General features: G+C 50.2%; 1 protein-coding gene across 1 annotated transcript; it reads right to left on the bottom strand.

Moving 5' to 3' along the window:
* Positions 1–4,501: 4,501 nt before the first annotated feature.
* FOXD1 (forkhead box D1) lies at positions 4,502–6,728 on the bottom strand. The gene has a single exon (XM_036847770.1). The coding sequence runs from the start codon at positions 6,346–6,348 to the stop codon at positions 4,903–4,905; it is 1,446 nt and encodes a 481-aa protein (XP_036703665.1). The 5' UTR covers positions 6,349–6,728; the 3' UTR covers positions 4,502–4,902.
* Positions 6,729–9,409: the final 2,681 nt, after the last annotated feature.

Below are 9,409 nucleotides of genomic sequence, written 5' to 3' on the forward strand. Positions count from 1 at the left end.
TCACACTTGGAGACTCTGGACTCTAAACAGGGGCTCGATGATAAGAATCAGCTGTTTTCTATGTGTGTTTTTTGCTTGTTACTGAACAGTAGTTTCCTGGTAAAGGAAGCAGGAGGAATGAACCAGGAAGTTTCCTGCATGCCAGAGGGGTCAACAATAAAAAGAAGGGAGCCCAAGCTGTTCACATCAAGGGAAAGATGTGATTAGAGAGATGTGACATGCAAAGAAATTATTGGAAAAGTGAATTCAGTTGGCAAAGTATAAGCCCCAAAGAGCCCTGAGCAGCTGGTCATGATCAGATTCTCCATCTTTCTGTCAAATGTAATTGTATCCGAGTTGGCAGGGTATTTATTGCTAAAGTCGAAGGGCCAGATTTTACACTAAACATATTTACACATTTACATTCGTGGCCCTATAAACACTCCACGTTTCACTGGCCATGACATCAAACACATTTACCAACAAAAAGCATATGCCTAATTACAAAATCATAGGGGAGAAGGGAGGCAAGTGGCAGCTGATGGGCAATGAGCGTGCCTGCCTGCGTGTGTATATGTGTGACCCAGCTGCAACACCAGGAAACCAGTAGAGACAAGAATGGATACTGACAATGCCGGGCCCACTTCACTTGTCCTCTGCTCCCCAGGCCTATCTGGTTCAGTTCTAAAGAGGGAAGGGGACCCCTGGCATTCCAATTAGTCCCAGGGCTACCCTCCCTTGGAGAAGCCCAGAGAGACCAGGGTCCTTCCTGGGCAGATTTCTGATTTGGATTGAGTTTGATGCTGATATGACCTTTAATTTGCCCCTAAATGACTTTTCTCAGTCAGTTATAAAAACAGGTGTGAGCAAAATGTGTAGCCAGCAGAGAATTTCTAAACTAAAATTAGAGTTCTTAATTCCTAGCTCTGGGTAGTAACATCAGATCCCTACCCATCAATAGCAGTTGTAATAACACTGTTAGCTGCTCCAAGCTTGGTCCTCAGTCAAGCAAGGAAATCAGAGCCACCAGAGCCAGAGAGAGAAAAACAAAACAGGCACAACCACTGGCCTCAGACAGCCTTTAATAAATGGCACAGGCTGGTATTCCATCAAAATAATCACCTTCCATCAGAATAACCACGTCCCCCAGGTCTCTCAGAGGACAGGCTAGAGGAAGACATGGTGGGTTTAAAAAAAAAAACAAATTGTGAAGGGCAGAAACCTTTCCCCCAAATAGATGCTTACTACATTCACTGTAAGAAGTTTGATAACAAATATACCCCAAATTCCAATTCCATCAGCAGAAAGTTAAGGCAGGAATGGGCCACTGAGTAGGGGACAGGGAAGTGGAGATGTGCAAACAAGATGCCTTAGTGAGTAAAAAATGGGTAAAGTCCTCACGATTTTTTTCCTTCGCCTCCTCAGTTTCTTTTTCTTTTCCTTTTTAAGAGGAAGGGAAGTGCCTCTTAAATTCACGGGATGGGGATGGAGAGGAAACACGTTGTTGAGCAGAAGCGCTAGCTTCTTATTTTAAAGAAATAAAATAATTACCCAATAGAGAAGAAAGAAATCAACCAAGAAATGATCTAAGGTCATGACACCATGTGTGGTACAAGGAGCAATTCAATCCATAAGGGCTTCATTACCCCGGCAATAGATAACATTTGGCTAAATCTAGCTGCAGATTAAATCTCCACAGCACAACACAGCCCTGAATGGAGAGGCTCCTTTTTGTGTGGTCCTTCTTCGGGAGCTGCCTGAACCATTAGCCCCAATATATCCTTCTCCCTATTAACTGCAATTCCCTCCCAACTGCGCTTCGGTCATTTGTCTCCAGGCTCTACGGGGGCGTTTGATGAGCAAAGAAACAAGGAGAAGGGGAGAAAAGCGTTGGGTTAATGAGTTGTAGCAAATCCACACTTTGTAGTCGGGAGGAGGAGAGCTGGTGGCCAATGTTTGTCCAACTGGTTTATTTTTCGAGACCCAGCCTATTGAGGAAGGCTTGTTGAAGCAGGCTTCGTCCTTACAAACACACAAACATCCTTCTGTTTGCCTTCAAAGAAAAGGGGACCGGAGCTGGATTTGCATGCGAATGAGGAGCCCCGGGAGGAGATGTCCTTGCCCATCAAAGGCCGCGGTAGCCGGGCGGCCCGGCGGTCTTTGTTCCAGCACCTGCTCGCCCCGCGGCCTGACGGGGCACGCCCCGCTCTCCTCGCTCACCGGGTCCAAGGCACAGGGCTCACTCCTCGCCTGCCCCGCGGCCCTCGCTTAGCGGCCCACGGCCCACCCTTCACTTGCCCCACGGCCTTCGCTTTCTCATACGTCGTCCGCCCGTCGGCCAGGCCCACGGAGCCAGCAAAGCCGATGGTGGAACCCCAAACCCTGAGGGTGGAGGAGCTGAACTCGCAGACGCAAAACTCGAGACTGAGGCAGGCGGGTCTACTTTACCTTCTCTCAGGAATCGGGGCTCACGATGCGCTTGCGGGGGAAGCTCCGGGTCCAGGACCGAGGCCAGCGCTGGATAGCCCAGGCCTTCTTGCCATTCTCTTAAAAGCACTGAGAACCTGGGCGGGTGAAGCCCGTCCCTGCACTTTTTTAAAGATGCAGGAAACTGGACAGAGAGAGGGATTAGCCGGGATTCCCAGGTTTCAGGACATCCAAACATCATGCAAATAATAATAATAATACACACGGTTTTGTTCTTTCACTCTCTCTTCCTAATTACTTTCAGATATACATTTCAGATTTATGCGTTACAGAAGGCTGCAAGGCCCGTCAGCAGTGCTTGTGCGGTTTGGGCTCGGCCTGCTAACGTCTGTTCACCCAGGGCGCCAGTGGCATCCGGACATTCTGGGTTCCAATGTCTCCTCTCCCTTAGGTGGGCTAGGGTAAGAGTAACTTTGCATATAAGATTTTGTTCTAACGAATTTCAACTTATATCTATGTATTTAGTGGTAAATTTGGGGGTGACTGTGTTTACTTTAACCTCTTATTTAACCTCTCCCTAATATCTCATAGGGAAAAAAAAACACACAGAACTTAATTTTGAGGGCGTGAGAGTCAGTTTTTTCCCTCCCTAAAAAGGGAGGGAAGGACAGGGCATCAAGAATGAATGTCACTGCAAAATACTGGCCTATAATGAAGTCTTTGTTAATTTGCTAGGTTAAATCTCCAGCTCTTCAGATATATCTGTCCAGATATTTTTTTAAAATTAACAGATTTAACCTCTGCAACTCACTGATATTAAGCATTTAAATTACTTATTACATATGCCTTGGTTTTATCTGAAGCCCACAACATCGGTAGTAATCAAAACTAGAGTTTCACATTTTTTTCAGAGAACTATGAACTGCCTGCAACAAGTAGTCAGTGAAAACAAAATCTGAAAAAAGATATCCTAAATCACCCAAATTGTATAAATATAGGTAGTTCAGTAAACACCTGATGCATTTTCATTTTTATTCTTTAAAGAGTATACTATCCAAAAATTAAAGGTTTCCCTTACATACTCTAAGTTTTTCATTTAAACTAGAATTTCAAAGTTAAGTTTGCCTTTTAGGATAAAAACTTCTTTATGCAACTACTGGAATCCTTTCTGTCAAAGAAAATAGTTTTAAATACTAGAGCTTTCAAATACAATTCATTTTATCTATGTAAATAGTTTCTTATTCATGACTTTAAAGCTATTTAACTAATGATCAGCTCTATTAAATTCTTTCTAATAAATTTTTCATCCAAAAATTTCCTATTTGCTTGTGTTGCTTCCATTATAATATAACCTTATGTTGCAGAGTTTTTACATATGTATACAATATTGTGCTCAAAAAAGAATGGCAGTTAAATGGAGTGGGAAACTCGAAAATAAGTTTTAAAGTTCTGTAAAATTATCAATATCTTAAAGAACTGTGGCTTTTATTTTGAGTAGGCTCAATGCTCTTCAAAATGGAATCAAATAAGATTTGAAATGTATACCAGAGTAACTTTTATTTGTAGTCGTTTAAAAACAATTTCTGATCTCCTGCAATGGTTTTGACTTAGAAAGTATAAATGAAAAATCATGGCATGATGCTTTTGTTGTCTTTGAAAATATTATTTTTCTATTTCATAATGGGTTCCTACTTATCTCACAAGGAAACTTTTTTAGCAGAAGAGACAAACTAAGAAGGGGATGACTGAAGCCGATTCTTTTTGAGAATTTTCTCTGAAAATTAAGCATTTATTTCTGAAAAAGTGTAAAAATCTTACATTAGAATAGTACAATAATAATTGCCAGTCAAAATTTACAATACTCCTTGCAAAGAATACGAAGTAAGTACAAAATAAAAATTCCTCATGTCTATTATGATACAAAACACAGGTTAAAATAAGAAATGATAATTCTGACTTTTTTCCTTATGTAAACATGTTAATCATTTTTTTCTTTTCATGAAAAAGTACACCAGACAAGTGTCCTCAAATAAAAACTATTGCTTCTCTGGCATTCTTCGGGACCTTTACTATTTTTGTATTAATCTTCTTTTGAACATTATCGATCTTTTTTTTTCCTTTTTTTTTCTTTTAACGCCTGGACCTGAGACTCTCTAGACCTCAAAAAGGCTTAGGTTTTAAAAAATTTCCCAAAGTCAAGGAAGCCCCTTGTGCCTAGACAGGGCGGATCCCCACCAGCACCCTCTTCCTCCCCGCCCTAGGTTGGGGGGCTGCAGCATAGGGCGACTTTGCATAAATAAGGGACCTCCAGAGCCGAAAAGCGCGCCCTAGCAGTTGCCAGACACAGTCTCATCTGAGAAGCCAAAGCGGTGGAATGGGGGCGCGAGGTCGGAAAGGGCCGCGCCGGGAGGAGGGAACAAAACACAAAACCACCCAGATGAAAAGAGAAGCCGGAATTCCTACCTTCTCTTTCTCAAGCGCGCTAACATAGCGTTATTAACAATTTGAGATCCTAGCAGTAAAGTTCTCGACACTGGACAGGGCAGTCCCTTGGTGCAGAGTCCCCAAGGCGGCGGACGAGGAGACGGAGGAGGCGGCGGCGGCCGCGGCGGCCACGAGGGAGCGGGTGAGCGCGGCGGCCGGCCCCACGGCCGCCTGAGCCGCGCAGCCGCCGCCGCCGCCGCCGCCGCCGGACCCGGGCGCGGACGGTGTCCCGGGAGAGGGGGAGGGCGAGGCCTGCACGGCGACGGCGGCCTGCGCGGCGGCGGCGGCGGCGGCGGGGCCCAGGCTGCCCCCGATGATGCTCTCGATGGAGAAGGGCGAGCGCGCCAGCGCCGAGGCGCCCGGGCCGCCCGCCTTGGCCGCCGAGGCCTGCAGGGGGCCGGGCAGGGTGGCGCCGAGCGGGTGAGGCCGGTAGCCGAAGGCGGTCCGGGCCAGCTCCGCGGCCGCGCCGTGGGGCGTTGGGGGTGGCGGGGGCGGCGGAGGCGAGTGCGGGTGGAAGGCGGCGGCGGCGGCAGCGGCCGCGGCGAAGAGGGCCGAGGGCGGCGCGTAAGGCGGCAGCTGCAGGCCGTAGCCGCAGCCGTAGGGGCCGTAGCCGTAGGCGTGCGGGGGCGGCGGGGGCGCCGGCGGGAAGAGCGCGGCGGCGGCGGCGGCAGCGGCGGCGGCGGCGGCTGGGTCCCCAGCGCCCCCCGCACCCCCGGCGCTGCGCAGCAGCAGCGACTCGGCGGCGGCGGCGGCGTTGGGCGGGAGCAGCGGCTGCCGCTTGAAGCGCTTCCTCCGGCGCAGGAAGCTGCCGTTGTCGAACATGTCGGCGGACTCGGGGTCGAGTGTCCAGTAGTTGCCTTTGCCAGGGTTGCCGGGCTCGCGGGGTATCTTGACGAAGCAGTCGTTGAGCGAGAGGTTGTGGCGGATGCTGTTCTGCCAGGCGGGGAACTTCTCCCGGTAGTAGGGGAAGCGGCCGCTGATGAACTCGCAGATCTCGCTCAGCGTCAGCCGTTTCTTGGGGCTCTGCAGGATGGCCATGGTGATGAGCGCGATGTACGAGTAGGGCGGCTTCACCAGGGGGTTCTTGGCGCCGCCGCCCGCGCTCACGCCGCCGCCGCCGCCCCCGCCGCCGCCCGCGCCCGCGCTGCCGCCGCAGCCGGTCCCGGCCCCTGCCACCGGGGCTGGGCCCGGGGGCGCCGGCGAGCCCCCTGTCCGCGGGGCCAGCAGGATGTCATCGTCGTCGTCCTCCTCCTCCAGGTCCTCTAGTTCGTCTTCCCCGGCGTACGAGCGCCGCCGTCGCCGCCGCTGCGCGGGGACAGCCAGCCGGGGCACGCCACCGCCGCCCTCGTCGTCGTCCTCCTCTTCCTCGTCGTCTTCGTCCTCGCCCTCCCCCACCACGTCGATGTCTGTCTCCTCGGCGAGGCCGGAGGCATCGGACATCTCCGTGCTCAGGGTCATAGCTGTGGCGCGGCGGCGGCGAGGTGGCCCATAGGGGCGCCGGGCTCCGGGCTCCCGCCGCGCCCCAGCCCAGGTCCCGGGCGGCTGGCCTGGCCTGGGGGCGCCACAATGGGGGGCGCCGCCGCTGCTCAAGCTGCGCGGCGGCGGCCGAGGCTTGCGCTGCGACTTTGTAACTCCTGCGCCGCCGCGGTAGCCCCAAGACCTCCGCGCTTGTTTGGCTCCGCGCGCACCCCGCCCGAGCGGGGGACTTGATCTTCCTCCCTCCCAGCGGCCTTCGCCGGCTCAGTCGAGGAGGGGGTGCTGGGGCTCCCGGGCGAGCAAGTCAGAGCGTCGGGCGCCCGGGAGGATGCGGGATGGTTGAGAGTCTAGGGACAGAGATCGGCGAGGAGAGGGCTGAGTCCAGGAGAGGGCGGACCTTTCCTCTGCTTATAGCAGAAGGAGGCCTGTCACATGGTGTGCACGTCAGAGCGCTACCGAGGCAAGGGAAAGGAAGCCTAGGAAAGCAGCCCCGCTCGGGAGAGAAAGTTCACCCAGAGGAGGGAGCAGCAACTGAGAAGAGGGGGGAGGAGACAGGACCCCACCATTCGTTACCAAAGGGGCTGAGACCTGAAGTACGCGCAGGCCCGCGGTGGTCTGACCAAGGGCCGATGCACGAGTTAAGAGTTCCCAGTCTCCTCTTCAATTAGCCCTCAACCCAAACCTCAGAAGCACTCCCGGGACGCGACGGTTTGACCACTCGATGGCCTATCGGAGCCGTCCAGCCAGGAGATAACCACGCCGTCGTCTGAGGTGGTCCCTGGGGAACGGCCCTGAGGTCTGCTGCGTTGTTCCATATCCCCCAGATAGGGCGAGCGGCTCCCCACCGAATCTGATGAGAAACCCCCCAGTTTAAGCACAATAATAATTGTTTATTGACCTTTTAACCTGTCCCCTTCGGTTCTTCTCCAAAGACGTTTGTTTTCCACCATCTGTTAATAAAAATGCTGTTAAGCTGGCGTTTTAGTCACTTATCTGCAACTGAATGCCCTAGAAACTTGACAGCTAAACTAAGCCGCTCTAATGAGAGGATCTGACAAATTTCATGGAAGTAAAGAAAGTAACCATTGAGTGCAGAGAAGGAATAGAAATTTTTAGTGAAAACCCAAATACACACCAGAAAATGCATCTAGGAACGACTTTAAAAAGTTCTTTCACAAGGGGGTAAGGGATTCTATAGTTATCAGTAAGAGGAACGTTCTAATCAACACTCCACAGTAATCTCGAAATACTTAAATTACTAAACGTGTACACATATCTCTACTCAACCAGGCTTAATAATAGAAACTACAATGATAAAGACTTTCACACCAGCTTTTTAAAAAAAAATTTTTTAATACACTAAATATTTCCAATAGGTACTGGTGAGAAGAAACGAAATAATTTTTAAAAAGAAGATTCAAGTTCTGTTCAGCCCAATTTTCCTTTTCAGGTGACAAGGTAGTGGAAATATTTCAAATACGATGGTATTTTAAGTACACCTATCTTTGTCACCAGCTGATTTTATTTTGGCTAGTGGGAAAATCCTAATAGTTTGTGGAATTCATACATAGCCATACCTTTTGGATTTTTGCATTTCCTAAAACACTTTTATTTCAAAGTGGGGACCTTGCCTCAAAATTTTAGCTTCCTGATTAAAATGATCACTTGACAAGAACTGAGGATCAAAAATCAATGGCTTTATGTAGGAACAATCATCAGCTGCCCTTGTGTATATCATTTTATGGATCAAGCAGTTTTCACGTTTCCAAACGTTTCATTACTCCCCTTATCAATTACAGATCCTCAAAAATAAACTGTTACCCCACCTAAGACATTTTTAAATCAAGTTTTTGTTGCTCAGGACAGCTATCAACCAGTGATAGTTACAAATGACCCATAAAGTCCATCATAGATCTTTGGAAGATGTATGAGAACGCCTCAAAGTCCTAAATAATTTTTCACCGACTGTCGTTTGATACATGGCTGAACCATCTAATTATTGTAATAGGTTCAGCATTAACCTGAGCCAACATTAATCAGCACTATTAATCAGGCATTACATTGCTTTGTTGATGTAGCCAGGAGACCTTACCAAGGGGTTCACTTTTACATTTGAAAGTTTGTTTTGTAAGTACTCAGTCGATATCTAAATAAACACCATGATTTTCGCTGCACTGAGGGTTGGTGTGTGGCTAAGTGTTTAAAGCTGAAACGGAGAGGAAGAATTTGTTCGCAGACCCTTAGTTACTTTAGATGATCAGTTACAGCCGTCATTCCGTTCTGCTACCACCTCCGTGGACTTGTCTAACCAAGGAGGGCGGGGAGATTGACTTTGCAGTTCCGTTTGTAACCTTGCCCGAAGGTCCTTCCCCAAAGGGTTAAGAGCTCATCCCTGAAAACCTTTGAAAAAACGTGGCAAGTTATCTTCTGGCCACTCAGGGGAAAGTGTTAGGATTTACTGGAGGTTAGAGCGGAATATCAATCCAGGAGAAGCACTGCAAGGATAGAGAGCGTTAACGGAGATTTGGGTGAGCTTTACTAAAGCCTCGTGTTTGTGCACGCCACTTGTTCTGTTTGCTTTAGTTAAGCTACACGTTTGTATACCACCTTTAGCTCCGCGCTCGTGAAATTCCCCAGCGCGGAAACCCAAGCGTTTCTTCTCCCGCGCGTCCCCCTTTCGCCTTCTTTGTCCCCTACCCGCGGGCCTTCCGTCCTAATGGGCTCCCAGCTCTCGGCCTCTACTGGGAAATCTCCACTCCCACCCCTCAAGCTGGTACAAGATCAAGAAACTTTTCCTTGTCGCGGGCGGGGGACGTCGCGGCGACCCCCCCTCCGGCGCGCCCAACTCGCGCGGACGCGTAAAGCGGCGGGGCTCTTGCGGGCCGGGCGGTGATGGGGGAGGCCTGCCTCCTGGCGGCGGCGCGGAGCTAGCCGGAACGCGGGAGGCAGCGGGTGTTTTACGAGTGTGCCAGGTGGGCTCCCGGGCTTCCCTCCCCCTGGGCTTTGGGCGGCAAGGCTTTTTCTTTCTCGAGGCCCCACGTCG

Source organism: Balaenoptera musculus, chromosome 3 (assembly GCF_009873245.2).
Source record: "Balaenoptera musculus isolate JJ_BM4_2016_0621 chromosome 3, mBalMus1.pri.v3, whole genome shotgun sequence".
Classification (NCBI taxonomy): domain Eukaryota; kingdom Metazoa; phylum Chordata; class Mammalia; order Artiodactyla; family Balaenopteridae; genus Balaenoptera; species Balaenoptera musculus.

Bases quoted from the DNA above. Each gene is read 5' to 3' on its own strand.
- FOXD1 (XM_036847770.1), bottom strand. From the start codon at position 6,348: ATGACCCTGAGCACGGAGATGTCCGATGCCTCCGGCCTCGCCGAGGAG.